The sequence below is a fragment of the Fragaria vesca genome, linkage group LG2 (genome assembly GCF_000184155.1).
Source record: "Fragaria vesca subsp. vesca linkage group LG2, FraVesHawaii_1.0, whole genome shotgun sequence".
In the NCBI taxonomy this organism is placed as follows: domain Eukaryota; kingdom Viridiplantae; phylum Streptophyta; class Magnoliopsida; order Rosales; family Rosaceae; genus Fragaria; species Fragaria vesca.
Window position 1 is genome coordinate 14,116,512 of NC_020492.1, and position 23,175 is coordinate 14,139,686.

The 23,175-nt window shown below is 38.8% G+C and overlaps 2 protein-coding genes across 2 annotated transcripts; both read right to left on the reverse strand.

The window, feature by feature from the left end:
- Window positions 1-10,937: 10,937 nt before the first annotated feature.
- On the reverse strand, window positions 10,938-14,113 carry LOC101312412 (UPF0695 membrane protein C977.11/PB8B6.06c-like). Its single transcript, XM_004292474.1, has 6 exons — window positions 13,727-14,113; window positions 13,467-13,544; window positions 13,010-13,108; window positions 12,608-12,800; window positions 11,994-12,409; window positions 10,938-11,575 (listed from the first exon to the last, which is right to left on the reverse strand). Exons 1-6 carry the CDS (start codon window positions 14,111-14,113, stop codon window positions 11,369-11,371), a joined length of 1,380 nt encoding a protein of 459 aa, XP_004292522.1. The 3' UTR covers window positions 10,938-11,368.
- A 3,225-nt stretch (window positions 14,114-17,338) lies between these two features.
- On the reverse strand, window positions 17,339-21,139 carry LOC101293358 (probable acyl-activating enzyme 1, peroxisomal-like). The gene is made up of 3 exons (XM_004290462.1): window positions 21,059-21,139; window positions 20,160-20,494; window positions 17,339-19,023 (listed from the first exon to the last, which is right to left on the reverse strand). The coding sequence occupies exons 2-3, from the start codon at window positions 20,355-20,357 to the stop codon at window positions 17,557-17,559; spliced, it is 1,665 nt and encodes a 554-aa protein (XP_004290510.1). The 5' UTR covers window positions 20,358-20,494; window positions 21,059-21,139; the 3' UTR covers window positions 17,339-17,556.
- Between the last annotated feature and the right edge of the window lie 2,036 nt (window positions 21,140-23,175).

Genomic DNA, 23,175 nt, shown 5'->3' on the forward strand with positions numbered 1-23,175 from the left:
CTGATATACATGGATTGGTGTCTAATCCTTCTGAGGCAGCTTCGATTCTATCTACCAATTCTGTGAATTTTGGTTCGACACATTCGGCAATTCTGATTACTGGGTCTCCATTGTCTCCAAGTTCTTCTGATAAAGGCATAGGTAGCTGGCCTAGTGCAGCTACGAGTACCGAATGAGGATAATCTCATGGAACTGTCAAGGCCTAGGGTCATCCTTAACAGCGAAGGCTCTACGAAGATTATGGAGAAAATATGACCCGGAAATCATCTTCCTCATGGAGACTCATCAACCGGAAAAGGTGGTTTCTTCTTGGCAATCTCAACTTATGTTTGATAGCCATGTAGTAGTCAATCCTGTAAATACTAGTTCGGGGGGTTTAGCCATTTTGTGGAAGTCCTCAGTCAGGGTGTCAGTTTTGCATAAAACCCTTAACGTAATTGACACTTTGGTGTATTTTGTAAATCAGGATTTCCAGTGTAAAATATCATGGGTGTATGGCAACCCAAATGAAAATAAGAAGTTATTTTGGTGTTACATGTGTCGTTATTGCTCAGTTCTTTCTATTCCATGGATTTGCTTGGGTGATTTTAATGACATTCTCTGGCCAGATGAAAAATGGGGAGGCTACCCTCCTTCAAAATGGCCTATGGCACTATTCCACAATTTTCTTAATCATATGGGATGACATGATTTGCACTTCCAAGGCCCCTGTTTTACTTGGTTTCGTTTCCAGAACTCACAGTTAATCATGAAAGAGCGTTTGGATCGGTGTTTGGGCAACAATGAATTGACAGTAGCTTTGCCTCATGCTCAGGTTTTTAACCTACCTATTGTTGGATCGGATCATCGGCCTTTACTTTTTGATTCTCACCCAACGGAAACTCATTCTCCTAAGATATTTCGTTTTGAGCACATCTGGACTTCAGCAGCATCTTGTGAACAAATCATTACATCAGCATGGGTTTCGGCTTCATCAACCTTAGCTATGCCTATCTGGATTGCTAATCTTAAGGCGTGCCAGAAGTCGCTCTCTAGTTGGTCTCTCCATCATTTTCCTAATTCTCATAAGCAGGTTGACATTTTGCTCTCTCAACTCAATCATCTACATAGCAATCCTATTCCTGATGCTGGTACTCAAATTTGTAGCATTACAAAATGTATTGAGGAGTTATGGGTTTTGGAAGAACAGTTTTGGCATCAGAGATCACGAGTTTCATGGCTCAAACTTGGTGATCAAAATACCAATTTTTTTCATCAGTCTGCAACGAAAAATAGACAACGGAATAGGATTCTGCGTCTTCGCAATTCTCATGGTCAATGGATGGACTCTGATGCGTCTATAGCTGCAACTTTTCTCTCTTACTATCAACAATTATACACTTCAGTTGGGCCCCGTGATTTGGATGACATTCTTTTGTTGATTGATCCTGTAGTAACCACCTATATGAATGATTGTCTGTCAACTCCAGTCACTTTGGTGGAGGTTAAACAAGCTATTTTAGGTTTAGGATCACTAAAAGCTCCTGGACCAGATGGGTTTCCTGGTCTATTCCATCAAACCTACTGACACATTGTAAACAAGGTGATCCATGAAGCTACAGTTTCTTTCTTTCAAACTGGGCAACTATTACAAGAGATTAACAAGACCCATCTTGTTTTGCTTCCTAAAGTAGCCCATCCTGAGCATGCTTTTCAGTTTCGGCCAATTGGATTATGCAACTTCTCTTATAAGATATTGTCTAAGATCATGGCTAATCGTCTAAAGCCTTTCATGCCAGATTTGATTTCAGAAAACCAGGCAGCCTTTGTGGTAGGTAGACAAATCCAAGATAATGTCGTGATAGCACATGGGATGTTCCATCATTTGAAATTACTTAAGCAGTCTAGTATGGGGGCTTTTGGTTTGAAACTAGACATTTCGAAAGCCTATGACTCTGTTGAATGGGATTTTCTCCAAGCTGTGCTCTTTGCATTAGAATTTCAACCCCATTGGATCATGCTTATAATTAATTGTGTTCGATCAGTTACTCTTTCGATCTTAGTAAATGGAAAACCATCTCCTTATTTCACTCCTACGCGAGGAATACGACAAGGTGACCCTTTGTCACCTTATCTCTTTCTCTTTGTTAGCGATGTCCTATCAACACTGGTACGTAAAGCTTGTATGCTACATTGGCTTTCTCCTCTTCAAATCACACCTTCAGCCCCAAAGATCAGCCACCTTTTATTTGCAGATGACTCTTTATTTTTCTTTGAAGCATCACTGTCCAATGCTACATATCTCATGTTTTTACTTCGGTCATATGGAATTAATTCGGGGCAGCAAATCAATTACTCCAAGCCTACATTGTTCTCCAGCCCCAACACTGATTCAGCACTGGTTCAAACCCTTTCAACCTTATTTGGGATCTCATCTGTTACAAATCCGGGAAAGTATCTTGGTTTACCTACAGTATGGGGTCGTTCTAAAGTCTTGGCTCTGGTTTATGTTCGAGAATCTATCAATCGTAAGCTTACTGGTTGGAATTCTGGCTCTTTAACTCAAGCTGGCAAGGAGATCCTAATCAAGTCAATTGCTATGGCAGTTCCAGCATACCCAATGATGTGTTCCCGATTCCCAAAAACTATTTGCAGAAAGATTAACTCTCTTATTGCTCAGTTCTGGTTGGGAAACAAAGGAGAATCTGGAATTCATTGGTTGAGATGGTCTGCTTTGGGATGTCCAAAATCTCAAGGAGGCATGGGATTTCGATCTCTAGAAGACTTTAACCAAGCCCTTCTCGCTAAACAAGGATGGAGATTACTTACAAACCCTACGGCTCTTTGGGTTTGAGTTCTTAAAGCTCGGTATTTTTCTACCACTAATTTTTTTGATGCTCGAAAAGGTTCATCCCCATCTTGGTTGTGGTCTAGTCTTTTGCATGGCAGGGAGCTTCTTCATCGTCATGTTGCTTGGCAAATTGGTAATGGGACTGATATTCCAGTGTGGAACACTAATTGGATTCCCCACCTACCTGGGATGCGCTTAACTCCTCATTCTTCAGTAGATCTCAAGATGACTGTGGACTCATTGATCAATTGGAATACACATTCGTGGGATATTTCTGCTATTGGAGGCTCTATTACTCCTTCTCAATGTCAGGCAATCCAAGCTATCCCACTAATTTCACCTCACAAAATAAACAAGATGATATGGCCTTTGACAAAGACAGGTGAATACACAGTTCGAACTGGATATCATGTTGTCCATGCTCTTACAACTACACCTCTTCTAGTGCACCCACACTCTTCTGTTTCTATAAATCCCTTGCTTTGGAAAATGGTTTGGTCCTTAAAAACCCTTCCCAAAATCAAAAATTTTCTCTGGAGGGCTTCTTCCAATTTTATCGCTACTACAGCAAATTTATGTCATCGTAAATTGGCTCAGGATCCCTTATGCCCTTTATGTCATCAATACCCTGAAACAATTGAACATGCTTTACTAGCATGTCCTTGGTCTCTTAGGACTTGGTTTCTTCATCCTCTTGGATATCGTCCTCCTCTCCAGCAGCTTACAACTTTTGGGGATTGGTTCTCTCAGCTGCAATTCCCTTCTTCTAACCTTTTATCCTGTAGTATTGTATTTACTCATATCTCTTTTCTTCTTTGGAACATTTGGAAACACAGATGTCATTGCATCTTTAATGATGTTGTTCCTAATCCGGTCCTTATAGCCTCACAATCCTTTCTAGCTTCTTCTGAATTTTTGAACCAGCAGACTGCTTTTTCCTCTCTTCTTTTTTACGCCCTCCACCAAAACCAAAATGGTCTCCCCCTTTGCCTTCCCAAATCAAAATAAATACCGATGCTTCTTGGACTATGGAATGCACTGGTATAGCAGTGATAGCCAGAGACCATTCTGGTTTTCTGATTGTAGGGAAGGTTCTATGTACTCAAGCTCCCACTTCTCTGGAGGCAGAGGCTTTGGCTCTTCGTGTGGGAGTTCTTTTGGCAAGAACAATGACAGCTTCACATTTTATCTTAGAAACGGATTCTCTCCAACTGGTTAACATGCTTTCTCATTCAAATCCCTCTACAAACTGGGCCGTGCAGCCCCTTGTAGAGCACATTCAGGCTTTAACCATTGATATGGGTTCTCATAGCTGGGAGTGGACCAGCAGACTTGCTAACCAGGCAGCTGACCATATGGCCTCGTTAGTTCGACAAAGGAAGTGTCCAACTGATTGGTTTTAGTTTCCACCTTCCTCTTTTCTCGGATCCTTTTGTTAGATACAGGAGATGTCACATCCCGACCCTTATATTTTTACCTTATTTACTAGCGTGATTATAATAAGAATTTTACCGTCTCGATCATTGAGTTAATAGTTTAATTGGTCCCTAGAGGAGTTTCGGGGACGATTATGTGCGGAGGATGATTCGTACGAGGAAAATATGACGACGGTAAAAATAGTAAATTTTAGCTAGTAAAAGGTAATTTTTATTCGGGTATTATATTTTTTCGGGATGTTTTATTTTGGAGTGGGTTGATATATGAGTATTGGACCGGTTTGGAGAGGCCCAAACCCATCTCCCTCTTTTTCTCTTCTCCCTCTCTCCCGTTTTCTCCTTCCCCCCGAGTCTTCTCCCCTGTCGGATCGCCCAGCCCATGTCTGTCGTCGTCCGACCAGCCACCGGCCGCCGCTCCACCTCAGTTCGGACCTCCATCTCCTCCTCTCCCTCCCCGGCCTAGACCCCGAGTCTCTAACCTACCGGAAGAGGAGAAATCCCGCCGGAGACGCTGAGAAGCATTTCGCCTGAACTCCCTCCTCCGGCCACCAATCCGGGCAAGGTTGGTATGGTTTTGTAGCCCTCCAACCCAGCAGCCTTGCCCTAAAAGGACTCACTCTCTCTTGAGCTAGGTAAGAAGAAATGTGGAGTTGAAATTTCTAGGGCTTTTAGGTGTTTGTGTTCGATTGCCCTAGTTAGGCTAGGAATTGATGTTTGTGCTAGTTAGGAAAGTTGTAGAGCATGATGAGAGGATTATTCTGTCAAAATTTCTTAGGTTTTGGAGGTCGCCGGAATTGGCCTCCGGCCGCCGCTGGCGCCGCCGCTGGTTGGGAGATTTTAATGTTGTTAAATTTGGAATATTAAGGGGAGTTTATTGAAGTGATTTATGGAATTTTTGGATGAGATTTGGATAGGTTTGTGAATTTCCGAAGTTTGGTATTTTTGGCGGTTAATTAATGTAGAATCCGGCCGTAGGATTTAAGTCGTATTTTGGGGAGGTTGTATTTACGACTGTTGAGTATGATATTTAAGTTCGGATCGTTCCGATTTAAGAATATCGAAGTTAGGCAATGATGAGCGTATTTATGGCTCTCGGGTAATTTTGCCTATTTTGATTAAATATTGGATTATTGGTTGGGAAATTAATATTATATTTGGAACAGGACGTGAGGAGGCTCGAGCAGACGAGGCCCCAGATCGACATCAGGCTTAGGCCTAATTTGTGAGTGGACGTTTATTTTAAATAAATGCATGCTATAGTCTATGGTTGAACAATTAATGTTGCGGAATATTTTAACGTCATTTTAATTTGACGATTTTTATTTCTCTTGGAGAGTTACCGAAAATGGGATTTTCGGTGGATATAAATATGTATTTATGAGAGAGTATGTATATAAATGCTAGCTAGCCATATGTGTCTGTCCACCTTAATGGCGTAGCATATAGCCGCATTATGGTGTGACGTGAGCGTTGGACGTGAGCGTAGTAGCCCTATTTGAGTGTTTAATTCATATAGGGGGTATGCACACATATTTATACACCCCTCTGTCCACCTTGATGGCGTATTGTAGCACCGTATTAAGACGTGACGTGAGCGTTGGACGCGAGCGTAGTAGCCCTATATAGACCCATGAATTTATATAGGGAGTATGGACGAGTGTAAATACATACATATATTATAGAGTCTGAGAGGCTCGATATTTTATGAGATAAAAGTTTTATCGCTTGCGGCATGCATTCGATTTTTCCTTAGAAATTAATTTGGGGAAACATAAATATTTTATTTATTATTTTATTTTTGTCCACTAACTCTAACGTTATTAAATGTTTTTCCCCTGGGCCCTTCGTTTTAAATTGCCCAGTCTGCAGAGTTCGGGTTGGATCTAGTAGGAGGCGAGGCATAGTCACCCGCATTTCTGCCAGTTTTCGTCAGTAGGTTACATGTTCAACCTACTCGTGTTTTCTTGCTTCCGCTAGTGTTTAGTAGCTCTGAATACTTTGGGATTATTGTATATTATGTGTAGAATTTCTGAATGATAATTATGTGATGTTTGGACGTGTTGAATTAAGAGTGTAATTTGGAATTTTCGAGTTAGGGTTGTCCATCTGCAAGGGAGATTTTCTTAATCTTTCAGTAAATTTTCCTTGGAGGTGGTCCCCGCACGACTTACTCCGGGTTTCAGGGTGAAATTCGGGGTGGGTCGTGTCAGGAGATGCACCTACTTAGTTTTATTTCTTGCTCAGCTTCCTTTGCCTCCTTGTTTTGGGAAAGGTTTAAGCTCTCTGTTGTTTTATGTTTGTTCTGTTCTCTTTTAATAAACTTTCTTCAGTTCAAAAAAAAAAAGAAGTTTAAAGTGATTTAATTGGCAAATATTGTAGGTGAGAAACCCCATCATGTCTTATTAACTAGATTTAACTTGTTTATGTTGTTAGATAATTTAAGTCGTTTAGATGTAGCCTTGGTATATATATTTGTTTTCTTATTGACCACCATAGCTCTATTTTCTTTTTTAGCCCTACACCCCTTCCCATTCATGATGGAGCACGAACATATGACCTTACCAATGAGAAGTTTTCTAAAAGAAAATAAAAAGTGAATGAGATTATATGATCGATTGCACACGATGGCATGCAAAATACATATCAGAACTTTGGATTTTGGTTTTTTTTTTTTTTTTATCAAATAAACAACTAAAATACTATACTTATGTTTTGTGAGTCGAATTCACAACCTTCCACTCGTTTGTTCTTTGATTATTCAAACTTTTATATAATGTACTTTGACAAAAATCGCTTCAAATATGAAATTAACATTACCTTTTAAAAAAAATCTTGTCATATATAACTGAACTAAAGCCTATATTTCTGGTATAAGCTCACAATTTGGTTTGAACAAATAATCTAGTTTAACAAGTAATGAGTGAGAATCGGACTACACTACATCTCAAACCAAACTACGTCAAGTCAACCTTGCATTGCTATATTTCAGAAGTTCATAATTACTAACGTACTTGATTCACATTACTCTCTCTTTCTGTCTCATGGTGATGATGGACATGAAAACATTCACAGTAGTAAATTTTTTTATTATGGTGGCCTTGACAATGACAATGATAGCTGATTCGTCATCAACCCCACATCATTTCTCAACTCAAATGTGGAAAGCTGGAGAGGTGCCTACACCACCACCTCGAGATAATAATAAGAATTAAATTCAGTTTACCCCTTTGTGGTTTAGGAGTGACTTTATGTTAGTCCCTACATTTTTATTTTCATCAATTTACCCCTTGAACTCTTCAATTTCTGTTTGCCGTGCCCAAATTCTCATATTCCGTTTGAATTGACCTTTAATTATCAGCAGTTAAGGTTCGATTTGGACATATAAGATCCGATTTTCCCAAATTCTAGATACTGGCCTCACAGTTAAGGTTAAAATTATCAGCAGTTAACGTCCAATTTGGACAGAATATAGAACATTTGGTCACGCTTGAGGAAAATTTAAAAGTTTGAGGGGTAAACTGATGAAATTGAAAGTATAAAGATTAACATGAAGTTACTCTCAAACCCTAAACTGAATTTAATTCTAATAACAATCTCTCATCATGTAATGGTTTCTTTGATGACTGCAATAACTATTCTGACGAGGAAATAGTATCGAGCCAGAGAAGAAGAAGAAGAAGACAACTTTTTGAGGCCAAAAGGTATATCAGCTATGGTGCCCTACTGAAAAATCGTGTTCCTTGTGGGCAACGAGGCAGTTCATATTACTATTGTGGTATTCCTGGGCAGGTTAATCCTTATAGGCGTGGTTGTAGTGTCATCACACGTTGTGCTATATTTAATTAATGATCAATTAGAACTATGTACTTCAATCATAAATAATTAGTGTTTTCCGTCATATGTATCAATGGACAATTTCAAAGTAGAATTTTAGAGTGTGGCGTCTCATATATATTCATCTAGTTCTTTGAAAATATAATTCGACATCTTCATTCTCTGTTGTAATCCAGACAATTCCTTGTCTAGACCAGATTCGGCCATGAGAGGTGATGGTGAGGACAAGATTTGGACTCGTCGACGGACGTCGACGTATAGAGAGAGCTGCCGTAAACGGACGACACCGGAGTTCTAGCCCAAGGAGGCTAGGGTTTCGTGAGCGCTGGAGCATATTTTAGGGTTTAGGTTCTAAAATGATAAGGTGGTGTTTGGGAAGTTTTTCATGCTTGTATTTTCACTTTTGAAAATGAAAATGAGATGAAAATGTCTTAAAACGTAGAATGTAAATATTTTCAACTTTTACAAAGAAAAATTGTAAAACTTCAATTTAAAGTTTTCACTTATTCATTCTCCTAGTTTAGACAATATTCATAATACCAAATACATTTTTAAAATTCAAATTACAATCTCTTTTTTCATTTTTGTTTTAAAATTTATTTTTAAAAATCGTTTTGAAAAGGGTGCAGCTAGCTGTTTCCACCCTGTCATCTTCTTTGTTCACCCTACATGCTCATTTCACCATACATTTTAATTTTCAATACTAAATTTACTTTACCCACCCATTTTCTTTTCCAATAATATCCATATATGACATATCCAATTAAAAAGTAAATTTTAACAAAAATATCTCATAATCTTTAGCAATAATTTTTTTTCTCTAATTAACATAATTTATTTTCATTTTATTTCTAGATCAGTTTTTATATTCGTCTATTTCGATTCATGTCAAAAGATTCATACCAGTGTGACTTAATTTGTGAGCAACCAATTGTGAAAAAAAAAAATGATTAAAACAGTATTGTAAAGATTTTGATCAAATTCACACTAATGAATTTACGAATTAAATAACGTATTAACGATGGTGAGGAAGAAAAAAAATGTAATCGATTCAAATATGGGTGGGGAAGTGTGAGGATTAGTGTTATTTTATGAAAATTTTAATTTGTTTGTTATGTAATTAGTCTCTATTTAGACTTGGATATTACAAAATCAGTGTACTTATTAGCCATTTTATATTTGAGTAATATTGTATTTCAATAATTCAAATGTTCATATGGTGAACAAAAAACATAGTAGGGTGGCAATAGCTGCGTCCTTTGAAAATTGTTTTATTTTTCCTAGAGAAATGGAATGTTCTAAAAGGGAGGAAAGTAATTAAAAAATCTTGTGCTGGCCTTTTCTTTTCCAAATACCTTCTTCCCATGAGAAATGAATGCCCTAGCCTAACTAAAACTGAGGACAATGCAAAGCTTGTGTACTAGCTCTAGTTGAGCCTCCCAAGATCATGTACTACTATATATCCTAACTAACAATCAATATTCATGCATTCTAAGTTTCTCACTATTCATCCTGCTATAAATATATATATATATATATATATATATCTCTCTCTTTGACATAGTTTCATTATCTCTCTTTATACATGAAGATGGAGATCAATACATTTACACTAGTAAAATTTCTCTGCGTGATATCTTTGGCAGTTACAGTAATGGTCGTAGACTCATTATCAACCCCACAACATTACTCAGTTAGAACCAGCAATCATGGAGGCGCAATGTCAAGTACTACTGCACCAGAACTTCTAGATATTAAAAATATCGCATCTTGCAGCAAAGGCTTCTCCGGTGACTGCCAGAATTATTCTGTTGAAAATGAAGAAGATGGTGTTAATGGTTTCTTTGATGACTTCAGTGACTATTCTGATGAGGATATTGTGACTAGCCAAAGAAGAAGAACCAAAAGGTATATAAGCTATGATGCCCTCCTGAAAAATCGTGTTCCTTGTGGTCAACGAGGCAGTTCGTATTACTATTGTGGTATTCCTGGGCAGGCTAATCCTTATAGGCGTGGTTGTAGTGTCATCACACGTTGTGCTAGATTTAATTAATGATTAATTAGAATTGTGTACTTCAATCTTAAATAATTAGTTTTTTCCATCATATGTATCAATAGACAATTTCGAAATAGAATCTAAGTGTCTCGTCTCATATCCATCTAGTTTTCTGAAAATATAATTCGACATCTTCATTCTGTGTTGTAAACCAAGTAACCCTGTTGCCACAATATTAATGCATGCATCATTTTAACAAATGGTGATGCGAATGGTGTATATACATCGGCTATCCAAATGGTTCAGAACTTAAGATATTGAACTGAGTGCCTTTATTCAGAAAAAATAAAACTAGACTAGCAATTATTCCACAGATTTAAGGCTCTGGTTATACCATAAGCCATTCCGTGGTTACTAGAATCAATCGATTTGACCATAGCAGATTAACTAGAGTAAGGCCAATGTCATTCAAAGCTCTGGTTATACCAACCTGGTGGATATCACTGAAGGATTTCAGAGAGAGAGAGAGAGCCTTTATTTATTTTTATTTTTTCTATCAATTACATTCAGAACTACTCTTTGGAAATTGACCGCCATATACCAAATTAACTTGTCAGGCCACTATTCGTAACAATCACCATTCTGCACGCCATCACCTGCACGCTCCACTCTTGTAATCACAAGAACCGCTGCAGGGAGCATATGGCATCTGTTTTGTGTATGATACTTGCACATAATTGAGTCAAGTGAAAATGTTCATTCTAAATTCTGCAACTATATGATCCAAACAAAATTACCAAATGCGACTCAGATACCATTCTAAACACAATTATACAAAACTAAAAGAATTCCATGCTTTATTGGATGTTTCATGCAATAGAAACACAAAAAACTCAATGACTTCATGGTGTGACTGCAAACCTTTGAAGAAGCATATACCTTCTATAGCAAAGAATTGATCCCTTATTCCTTGTGTTGAATATTTGATCTTTTAATAACCCTGACTTTGGAAGTCCTCCGTCCTCATTTGATAAAAAAGAGCCTAGCTAACTACTTCCAAGGTAGACTACAGCATTCATCTGTTAATTGCAGTATTCTTGATAATATGCATCCCAGTAATATGCAACGAAACGGTAGAGGAAAATAAACAAAGGTGAAAAGATAGAAAGTTTGATCAGGCAAGGGAACTGGCTGCAGGTGGTTTGTAGAAAATTCTTCTGCAAGACCATAGGGCACTAGAGAAGCACCAAAGTGTTCTATTTAATTGTCTCCCTATGACCAAACAGGTACAGAATATATCAGGGTCCCCAAACAGAATGAGGTGAGAATGGTGACTAAGGCGTATATGTATGCTCTCCAGGGGTATTTACTTTCTCTCATTGCATTAAACTCAGCAATGAAAGTAGATACAGTACTAAGGCAACCCAAAAATCCAAATTGTATGCCTGTTGCAACAATATCGCAAGTATTGGAATTTACCTAGTAAGAACAAAGAGAATAATCTCAGTCGTTAGCTTTGCGAAGATTATGTCATGCAGTTCAAAATGTCAAAGCAGATGGACCAGGTTAATCCAGCTAGCATGGTATATCAATGCAGGCAGCTATGAAATTCGCATGGTTTTGGCACCATGGATGCTCAACTATAGGCACCATAAACTATATTTTATTGGATATTCTTGGAAGAGAACTAACTAGCTTCAAGAATGGCCCTAAACATCTAAGAACAAAAAAATATAAAAACTAAAACAAAAATAAGATAAAACTACAATTGCAAATGACTGCAGCTTAACAGTTCCTATCGAATATGAGAGGATGACATATAAAACATAAAAAGTCTTGGATCCTGATGTAGTCATGGTATGGGGTCCGAATAGAATATCAGATGAATAAATCTTACCCCTTTCTTCACAGTAGCAAGTGCCGCCATGATACAAGCTGCAGAAACATTAGCAATTAGAGTACCGAATGGAATCCATTTCAAAAACCCTGTCTTTCCTAATCCACGTCCATTGAGTCGAGCTAAGAACCACCTGATCCAGACACCTAGAGGTCCAACGATGCAAGCCAACCATAGTTGTGTCTCACTGCTTTTTCTGTTAAACTCCTGCCTCATCAATATTCCACTCATACTCCATAATCCAGCTAGCAAGAGCAGAAACAATGCCAAAACTGTCAAGTGACGCTTGGTGTTGTCAACCCTCCAGCTCTTTTCAGAGCTAGCACTGCCAGACCCTGAACTCCTTACAAGAAGCTGCCTACAAAGCTTGGATGTCTCTACCCCAAAAATGATGGAGTAGGCAGCTAGAAACAGTCCTGAGCACCAATCACATCCAAGAGTAGCTGATATTAGCCGAGTCAGTTAATAAGCTACATTTTGATTTGGTTTAGGGTTTAGTTCTATAAATGCCCAAAGCAGGAACCCCACCAGATACCTGTGAAGTTCAAATACAATACTTGCAGCAACTATCAACATGTCTACTGTGGCATAATAGTTAAAGTTTTCCATCTTACCTATCAAAAAACCGAGACCAGCAAAAACCCAATGGCCTTCAACACTCAGTTCAAGCATTTTCTGGTTCCAACCACTAAAAGTTGTAACACTTCCCAGGTAACCAGTTGTCAATCCAATTGCCAAAAATTCTGACCTATGTGATATATCTGCTTTGAAAACAACACCAAACCATCCCATCAAGAAGGAGCCAACCTACAAATGCATTGGAACAAAATTATTATGCACATCAATGCCCTGCAAGTATGATCTCAAAATGATACGAAGAAGAGCAAGGAATACGGAACCAAAGATCATAGAAACCTATAGACCATGTTCAATAAAAGTTCCTCTTGATGTAATTAAACTATCTTATGGGAAAACATGTTTGTCAATAAGTTACTACAAACAATGAGGCTTACTACCATATTAGAAGGAAGGTCAAGGTAGAGAACTGTTTGGTCACTTGTCACACCTGCAACTCCAGGGCCGAACAATTTTTGCAGTAGATATCTCGTTAAGACCTGCATACTGTAACATGTCAAATAATATATCTGGCAAGTAGGGCTTGCTGAGTTGCTGCTATGAAAAGAGATGGTTCTCTCAGAAAGTATATTACAACAGCATAATTCGTTTTCTTTTTATACAAAATTTTCTACCAGAAGTACTTTTCTCCATGATATATGATAAGAGATGGTTCTCTCAAGTACATCAGAACGAATAAGAGCTATGAAAAGTGTAGATTGTTTCACTAATGCAACTATCCAATTTTTTTGAAATGAATGCTCCTAAGTCCTAACAGCTATAAAACTTAAATGGTATTAGCAATGCAATAAGATGCACTGAATAGTATATACACTGAGCAATATTAAAGTGTGTTACCCCTAAAATGCCAAAGACGGCTAGATGAGTCATACATGAACCATACTCCAACAATTTTGGTATTCTTGCTGTACTTGCCTGCACATGTAAAGAACCGTGAGTGTTTCTTACAAGCATGATCTGACAGAGAAAAAGATAAAATGTAAACATCTTTACTTTTGTTGGTTTCCTGTTCAATAGAGACATGAAGAACATAGACCATATCCAAGTTCTCGACCTAACAAAGATTTTATGCAGTAAAAGTATCACCAATATCTCACTTGGTTTTTCTCCTCGTTGCATACTATTGCATTAGCTGACAGGGGAGAAATGATTTGCTCTGGCAAAGGCGATACCGTGGAGATTGCATGAGATGCAGCAGGATCACGACCCCAGAATCCATAGGATTGCAATTTCATATCCTCTGCAGACAAGAAGTTGAAACTGCCACTTGCACTGTACCTGTTGCTGTGAAGAGCTCGATCCCCAATATCTCCCACCTCTGACACACTCTCACTTTCAGTTTCATCATCTACTTGAGATGAATGAGCACCTAATGAACTTAAAGAGAGAAACCTTAATGAAGAACTGGCACTTCTTGTTATATCGATCGATACTCTTGCTCTGAGTTCAGAGTCATTAGTCCCACGGTTCCCTCCACCCTCCATGATCACAGGGCTTGATTCTTATTTCAGTAACTTAAAGAGCACAATGTGATTCAGAAAAAAACAGATATGACAAAGAAGAACAAACGTTGTAGTCAAATCGACCAAACTACTACTGCTTCTCATACTGAAATGTCATAATGCGTTCCTTGTAAGAAAATGCCAAGTTTCCCACCTGCTCTACTGTTTAAACACAAACAAACATCTGTACATGAACAAATGCTGACAATTATTTCAGCTATGTGAAGAAGAAGTCAGATCTAAGGAATTAAAAAATGATAATTGAAAGCTGTGACATGGGAGAAAGAGAGCCGAACCGACTCTTCAAGATGTGCACAGATCATAGAACAATAATACAAGCTAGAACCCTGAACAAATCCATTTAGATAATCTAAACTATTACTTTGTAGATTAGGATAATAGATATATTGAATGATGTCATTGATATGTTTAACAACATGGAGAAGTCTACACACAGATTTCCATCAACAGGGACTGCCATCAAAGTTACAAGTTCTAGCTGTAACAGATAAATAGGTATCATATAACTTCTGAACAAGCTAATAAAGTTGAAGAAAATTAAAACCAACTACAAAGCCTCAAGCAGTACAGTTACCCATTAACTTGGTCAAACTTGGGATACAAATTGAAATAATGGAATAGTATGATACCAAAGTTGTGGAGAAGAAAACTATCAGCGGCCAAAAGCCATGGTCTTCTCTAGAAAGAAAGCTTATGTCGAGTCAATACTTCTCCAATTCCTCAGGGCGAACGTTTGGGAGAGGCAGAGCTACCACTCGTGGTAACTCGGCCTCAATGATCAGTACCCTAATCTTGGGATGTGCCAAACTTTGATAGCTTCGAAAAATGGCTTCATGAATGTGGAATTGAGAGGTTAGTTTTGCCTTCTAAAAAAAGGGGGTCTTTGAATACATGGACCAGGTTTAACTGGGTTTTCAAATTTGACTGATCACTGATGCTACATATATCACAACTTGGTTTAATTTCTTGGAGGCAGTGTTATGTGCCATATCATGACAAAGCTCATGTAGTCATGTTATTTTTGACATTTTGTTTTTTATCAATGTGGGGTGACGGTCCTGAGGAAGATCCCCAATGCGCAGGGTGGTTCTGAAAGTATTGCGGAGGGAGCTCGAATCCCTCCCTCTTAGTGTCATGGCTCATGGGTTTGGTTAAAGAGGTGAAAATGCCTGGTTGGCTATTACAGGTGTAGGTAATGGCATGCTTGCTTGCTTCGTTTTCAAGATTTATTGCGTGACAATTTGATGTTGCCGTAGATGACATAGTATTACAATGTTTCAGAAGAGTGGTGGAGCTAGCAAGCCTAGGCTGATTTGTTCGTCCACTGATCGTTCTACACTTGCATCTACTAAAAGATTCTGCACAGCAAAAATATAACATTACGAAGTTAAGAAACTCAATCAGAAAATCAACTACTGATTACTGCGTCGTGTACAAATATATTGATAACGTCCTCTTCATTCTTGATAGCACTGAAAAAATGTCTGTTCTCAGCCCTTGGCCGTGGCCCTCCGGATTCGTCTTTCAATGCTACCATATATGCAGATGTTCTATACAATCTGCAGATGGTTCCTAAATAGACCCGTGGTATTTTTAATCAATTTTGGGTTGATATGTTAGCTATCTTTAACACTTGAAACATTGACAAATATTAAATCGTTGTATCTTTTCACAGATGATGAAGGAATTACAAACCAAGCTAGCTACAACTGATATGAGAATGAATTCACAAACTTGAGAATCCATATCGAAAACTAATTGTTCAGACTTCAGATCATGTGGTCAACCTAAGATCCCTCAAAGCTAAAGAAAGTAAAACTTACAATCACTGAAAAACTTACAATCAAAACCATGAAATAATAAACCAAATGAAAGCAGGTTCACTGATTTCTCTTCTCCTTTCCATGTTTCTTCCTCTTTGGAAACTGTAGCATGATACTTTTTGAAGGTGTAAAAATTTGGTTCTGGAAGGAGGCGCTTGAAGTGGGTGATAGGGTGTTTCAAAATCAAAGCCAACACTATGAGCCATCGTCGAAATTCATGTCTCTCACTCCATTGCATGTCCTCCCAAAATCAAGCAAAAGTATGGTGGTGAGACAAGAGAAATTAGAGTTGTGCGTGATGTGATGACTTTGGGAGAGATTTCACAAACTGCTTGAAAGTGATTTATGTTGTTATCTTTTCACTCTTTCACCCTGCACTCCATATTCTTGTGGTCAAGATTTGATTATTAAGTTCTTAATTTTCTTCCAGAATGTTACATGTCACTCCTTTGTTTTGTTTTCAATGAAAAATGAGAGACAATGATACAAGGTATATGTGCAAAATGCTAGATGTCAACACTATATATAACATCTTGACAACTGCTGAAGTGGAACTGCACAAGGCACATAGGTCTTCACTTCTGTTGTCCTTTAACTCATATCAGATTCATCTGCCTGGCCTGAATTTTCCTAGCACTAAGTTAACGTTTGTTCATGCTTTACGTTTCTGTTTACAGATTACTTGCATCTGTTATTTTAGGCTGCATTCGCTTTCTTGCCTCTGGCATGGAGGGCTTTCTTTTTTAAGGGGACTGCTGGTTGCCCTTTGTTTCCTATGGCTGTCCAATTTATCCTTAGAAATAAAAATGCCTTGAATTGTAAAGTTAAGCTGTTTTACTAAGATATTTTAACTTGTACAGGGAGTCGGGGACAAAATTCTTGGTCGTCAGTAACCCAGGACAGGGTCACACAGCACATGGAAAGTCTAGCTCTTGAAACACATCTATGAGTTCTACACTGATTAGGTCGTCTTCAAGAACCCTTTCCATGAGATGGAGATGCCTCTCCTATACTGCTCTTTTATATCAATATAACACAGGCAATACAGAAGGATCGTGTTGCCTTCATTCACCCTCAATGTCTGAAACATGTATATATATCGCCAACTTCTTGTTTGATCCAGGTTCTAGTCTTCTGACTGTCTTCTATTGACATGAGATGTGTGTGGTTTGAGTACATGAGGCCACCATAGGTTCATTCTACGAGTTTTGGACAATTACTATATGGTTGGCTTTAACCAAAATAAAGTGTTTACTTAATCTAATCAAGATCCAACTGAATCTTGAAGGATCAGATTGGTTATTCCAAACTAGGAGCAAGCTAAATCATTGAACAGTTACTGAAGCAACGAAAGAAGATTCATGAAGGAAAACAATTGTATATATATGTGCATGGGGCTGATTCACCTGTCTACGTATTTCTTTCAACAGGTTCACTGGACTTTATGGTATTGAGGTACTTAATTTTATGGTATTGAGGTACTTAGCATTTACAATTTTATAGGAAAATTGTAAATGCTACAATTTTACAACTTGAATTGCTATGAAGTGATATGAAATCACCAACTTACAATACTAACCTTTACAGTTTGCTGATGCTACTCTTGGAGAGACTTCCCATGGCCTTAGCTTTCTCTCTCAGTACAAACTTTTGCACCTTCCCAGTAGAAGTCTTTGGTAAATCTTCGAATATGACAGTTCGAGGAGCCATGTAGCGGGGTAACCGACCCCTACAGAACTTAATGATATCTTCTGCACTAGCGTTACAACCATCCTTCAATTTCACAAAAGCACAGGGTGTCTCCCCCCAATATTCATCAGGCCTTCCTACGATAGCTGCCTCAAGAATCTCTGGATGCTTGAAAAGCACTGATTCCACCTCTATTGTGCTAATATTTTCTCCCCCGGAAATTATAATATCCTTGGAACGATCCTTTAGCTCTATATAACCATCTGGGTGTCTGACTGCCAAGTCTCCACTGCGAAACCATCCACCTTTAAATGCATCCTGTGTTGATTTATTATCTTTGAAATATCCATTCATAACAGGGTTTCCCCTAAACATAACCTCCCCCATGGTTTTTGCATCAAAAGGGGCACTCTTCATCGTGACCGGATCTTTAACATCAAGTTCCTCCATTCCGATATGTTGCAACCCTTGCCGTGACTTTATTTTTGCTTGTTCATCTCGAGGTAGAGAATTCCATTCAGGTTTCCAAGAGCAAACTGTCCCAGGGCCATAAGTCTCTGTCAAACCATATGAATGTGTAACACTGAACCCTAGCTCTTCCATCTTGAACAGTACCTGGGATGGTGGTGGTGCACCCCCAGTCATGACCACTACCTTTCCTGGAAGTGGCCTCCGATCATTTTCCGGTGCATTTACAATCATGTTCAAGACAGTAGGTGCACCACCCATGTGGGTCACCTGATGCTGAGAGATACAGGCGAAAATTCCCTTTGCAGTAACATTTCTTTGGCAGACATTAGTGCCACCCTGAGCCGCAACAGCCCAAGTGAGGCACCATCCGTTGCAATGAAACATTGGAACACACCATAGATACACAGGCATTGATAGCATCTCATTGAGAATAACTGCAGACAGGGAATTGATATATGCACCTCTATGGCTATAAATGACACCTTTTGGGCTTGAAGTAGTGCCTGATGTGTAGTTAAGCGAAATTGCATCCCATTCGTCTTTCGGCCGTAGGATCTGAAAATCGAGATTTCCCTTTCCTAACAGGCTCTCATATTCTAAGTTTGCTGAAGGGGATTTGGAGAAGTCAGGGGATGACTGATCACTCTCTGGAATCAAGACTAGGAGGGGCACCTTGGTTCCGGTCTTGGATAAGATATCAATTGCTCCCTTTGCAACTTGGAGAAATTGGTGGTCTACAAAAATGATTTTGGTTTCTGAATGCTTCATTAATACTGACACCATTTCTGAATCATGACGTATGTTAAGTGTGCACAAAATTGCACCAGCCATTGGAACACCAAAATGGAGCTCATACATTGCTGGAATATTTGGAGCCAATGCAGCAACCTGTGAAAATCAACAAAAGCTCTTTCTGAGCACAGATGAAGAGAGATATCACTATTTAAGTACAATTATGTGCATTGGTGCTTCAAGAATATGGAAAAGAGGACTCTAAGTGTAGGAAAGAAAAGGTGAATGGGATTCTTATCTCAAGCCCTTGAGGAGAAATAGTAATCAGAAAAGGAAATCAGGACAAAGGAATTTTACACTATGGCCATGTATTGGTAAGGCATACTTGACAACATGCATATAGGTTCATTTAGCTGTAGTCATGTTATAAGACACAGAAAGATAACCATTCGAAGATGGGATATCATTAGCAAACAAACAACTTGGCACCAAAAGTTCGATTTAGGGCTCAACTATTTATCTGTAAGATTTTGGGGTTGTGAATTAGTCAGACATTCCTTACAGAGATAATTTAAAAGACAAAAGTCTCAGCTGCATTTATTCGAAGTAGGCTGAACATGGTGATACAGATGCAAGTCATCATCATGGTCTTCAAAGCTCAATCGTATTGAAGAACAAGACCAGGAATCTACCAATCACTGTGATAATCTATGAATGGGATGTACACAACTTTGTATCACTCCCAAACAAAATATGAACAGAAAAGAGATAGACAAGGGATAAACCCTATCTAATCCAAGCTCACAAGCTTCAGCATGCGTGTTCGTTATCCTATCCAAAGTACGAGGCAAACTGTGAGATTGAACCTTTGATCTAAGTATGCTTTACATCTTACAAGCTTCATGATTATTACTTTGTATTTGTCCTGTGGCTTTTTTCTCATTTGATTAGCCTCTTTTTTCGTTTCTGATCATGTTATTCAAAGTCCAATCACATGCGAATGAGTTTAGCCAAAAAATAAAGATCATATACGGAGGACACACAACCAGCTTTCATTCAGTCACAGTGGCAATAAACAAATGGGATGTTACAAAATTTCAAATCTTTTCCAGAAGTAGGATAGAAAAAAGAGAAAGAAAAAACCCCATCTTAGCAATCTATTAGGAGTACAACTACATAGTATTCAGAGATAGCCAACACTTCCAAACTCAAAAAAAACAGTTACATCCAATTGCAAAGAAGTCAATAATAGCAACAAACAGAGAAAAAAAATTAGAAGTTATGTTTCTTACCACATCGCCTCGGGAAATTCCAAGTTGGGCAAGAGCAGAAGCAAGTCTGGTGCATCGTTCAAGTGTCTCTCTCCAAGTGTGGATGATGTCTCCATACACAACAGATGGTCTGTCTCTGTAGACTATGGCTGAGCGCTCCAAGAAGCTGATAGGCGAAAGAGGAACATAGTTGGCGGAGCACCTAATTGCACCCTCCATCAATGTCACAATCAGGCAGAACCACAAACCAAATATAACGTCTTTATCTGAGATTTTGGTCCTTCAGGAATCTGGACTCATATAAGGATCAATTACGCAAACTATCCAACTCTTCACTGTGAGATTAGCTAGAATAGCTGCACAAAGACCAATATCAGGAAAGTAACTAACACAACAAACAATAAAGTTAGTATTGGACTAGTATACCAAACGGTCCAAAATTTTGGAGGTAGGTGCAATGGCAAAAACAACAAAGAATGTTGACTATAATATGCTGGAGGTTAAAGTCATTGCCCAAAAAATCTGTAGATTTTCCGATTCGTATACTGCTTCGGACATTGGAAACATCATTTGTAAATGGCAACTGTGTCCATCACCAAGAGTAAGCTCCACATATACCAATTAACCATTCAACAGCAGCAAAACATAAAACTGAAGACATGAAATTATACAACAAAATGGAAGGTTTAGCTACAGTTCATTTTTTTTATAACGTAATCCATGTAGTGTTTCCACTGATACATTACCCACATCTTCAATTGAGGACCCAAATCAATGAAAACAAAGGTCACCTACATCTTTCATCATAGAACAGAATGGAGATCAGGCCTTGGGTCTCTTAATGAAGTTTATTTGACCAAAAAAAAACAGAATGGAGATGAAGGTGATCAGAAATGAAGAACTAGAAGGAGATAAGCTACCTGGGTTGGTTCTGGGTCAGAGTCGGATGCTGCATGTAGAGTTTGGATGAGCTGAGCTGAGAGTCCAGAAATCCAGATTCAATATTTAAATCTGATCAACATCTGTTGATATTGAAGAAGTGGGAGTCTAGATGAGCGGTGGAGGCCTTACCGAGGAGAGGGCCAAATTTTAGCACTTTCAAATATCGTATATGATTTCACATTATATTTTCAAATATATGATTTATTTTATTATAATATTATTTGAATTTGGAAAAAGATAAATTTTGAGGGCAAAAGCTGAAGAACGCCCCAAATTCTAACGCCGAAGGCACCGTCAAAACGGAAGGGTATACCGGTAAACTCAATTGCAGAGGAAACAACAGTTTTCACCATGATCAACTAGTGACAGTAACAAAGTAATTTCAAACCCACTAAAGAGCACACCATAACTTATACGTGGCCAAGACGTGATCCTCTATATCATCGATAAACGAGTTTACGATCACTGTTACACGCCTGCACAAGTTGTAAACTCAATGGCTCAATCTCCTCAAGCCAATAATCTGATTCAACCACTTCAAAGTTTCAACTTTCAAACACAACCATTACTCCACCGGTTGCCAAGAATCCTACACCATCAGTCCATCACTCGTTTATCTCAGAATGCATCCCTCCTCCAAATTTTGAACAACCCATCCTTATAGCTATATATAGCTAGCGACGAAAACAAGGAGCTCATCGTTGCTTCGTCGGGAGGCAGGGTCCAACCTCCCCGTCGCGTGTCGAATCTCGATCGGGATCGAAATCGACCGAGTTCCTCCGCTGCGTGTCGACCCGATCGTCATCTTCTTCGACGAGCCAATCTTTGACCCCGACTCCACCTGCTCCTTCATGGTCGGCAAGAACCTCCCAACTCCAGCCTTGACGTGACGTGAGAGAGAGAGAGAGGGATGAGGAGTAGTTTGCTTAGGTTTATCTTAAACGAGGGGATTTTACAGTTAACGGAGGTTAAATACGAAATTTACTTGTTTGACCTTCAAATTTGAATTATATGGACTAAATTCTGCCACGTGGTCGAGCCCACTCCTGGCATACTGCACTCAGGCGTAGTCCAGCGCTTTCCAATTTTGAGACAAAAAATAATAATTATTTATCTTACCTATGTGGTTTCGTTGATAACATTTTTTTTTTTTGGACGATTAACAAAGATTGCATTAAGTAAGAAATTTTACATCAAAAAGCCTAGTAAAAAAAAAGGTTGTGACTGGTCTATGTACTTCCGAGGCATTCCTAAAGAAGTACACAGCCCAATTTCAATCCATCTTGGTTTAAAAGACTTTTAAAATTAAAATATACAAAACTTAATGAGATTGAACCCAAACAAACAGTAGGAGACCCAACTAAAACTAGGAAACAAAAGAAAACCCTAATGCTACACTTCTCATCCACTTCAGCCGCCACAAGTCTAGCGCCACCAACTACGACTTCGGCCATGACAGTTGAAACTGAATCGCAGCTTGGGAGAAGACCCCTACGGCAAAACCCGATCAAAACAACCCTGAAAACGAAAAAAGAAAAGAGAAAAGAGGATCTGGACACAAGTTTATCATCCCCACATGATAAATTTGCATCATAACAAGTGATTTGCACCCACAACTCAAGGAACAAATCTGGGTACAAGAAACCCAAAACATATGGAGCCAAATGACTCCGAAAATAGAACAAAGAAGGAGGTGGTGCATGCACCCGAGCATAAGCTCTACCTATCTTTCGATTGAGATGCGAGAAATCGCGTTTGAGAGAAGTCACTGCAACACCCAAGCCATGGTACAGATTTGAGAGGGAAAAGATAAACTCTGGGTAGATGAAGATGATGGGTGGGAGAGATTTTGGGGGCTAAGCTTTTGAAAGAAAATTGGGGCAAGATGGAAGGAGGGGGGAAGGAAACCGAAGGAGAAGAAAAGAGAAGGAACAAAAGGCAAAACTGAGACATAGCTCAGGGAAATATCTGAGACAGTGTTCAGGGATGCACCCATAAAGGGTGAGGAATGCCACCGACTCTCAAGGGGCATGGATGCTGGAGAGAGAGAGAGAGAGAGAGAGAGAGAGAGAGAGAGAGAGAGAGAGAGAAGAAG

What these genes read in the sequence shown, in the direction of transcription:
- LOC101293358 (XM_004290462.1), bottom strand. Translation starts at nt 20,357, where the DNA reads ATGGAGGGTGCAATTAGGTGCTCCGCCAACTATGTTCCTCTTTCGCCT. An exon ending in GAATTTCCCGAGGCGATGTG is followed by an intron (nt 19,024 to 20,159) that starts GTAAGAAACATA and finishes TGATTTTCACAG; the next exon opens with GTTGCTGCATTGGCTCCAAA.
- LOC101312412 (XM_004292474.1), bottom strand. Translation starts at nt 14,113, where the DNA reads ATGGAGGGTGGAGGGAACCGTGGGACTAATGACTCTGAACTCAGAGCA. An exon ending in GCAACGAGGAGAAAAACCAA is followed by an intron (nt 13,545 to 13,726) that starts GTGAGATATTGG and finishes TTACATGTGCAG; the next exon opens with GCAAGTACAGCAAGAATACC. An exon ending in TTGACCTTCCTTCTAATATG is followed by an intron (nt 12,801 to 13,009) that starts GTAGTAAGCCTC and finishes ATGCATTTGTAG; the next exon opens with GTTGGCTCCTTCTTGATGGG.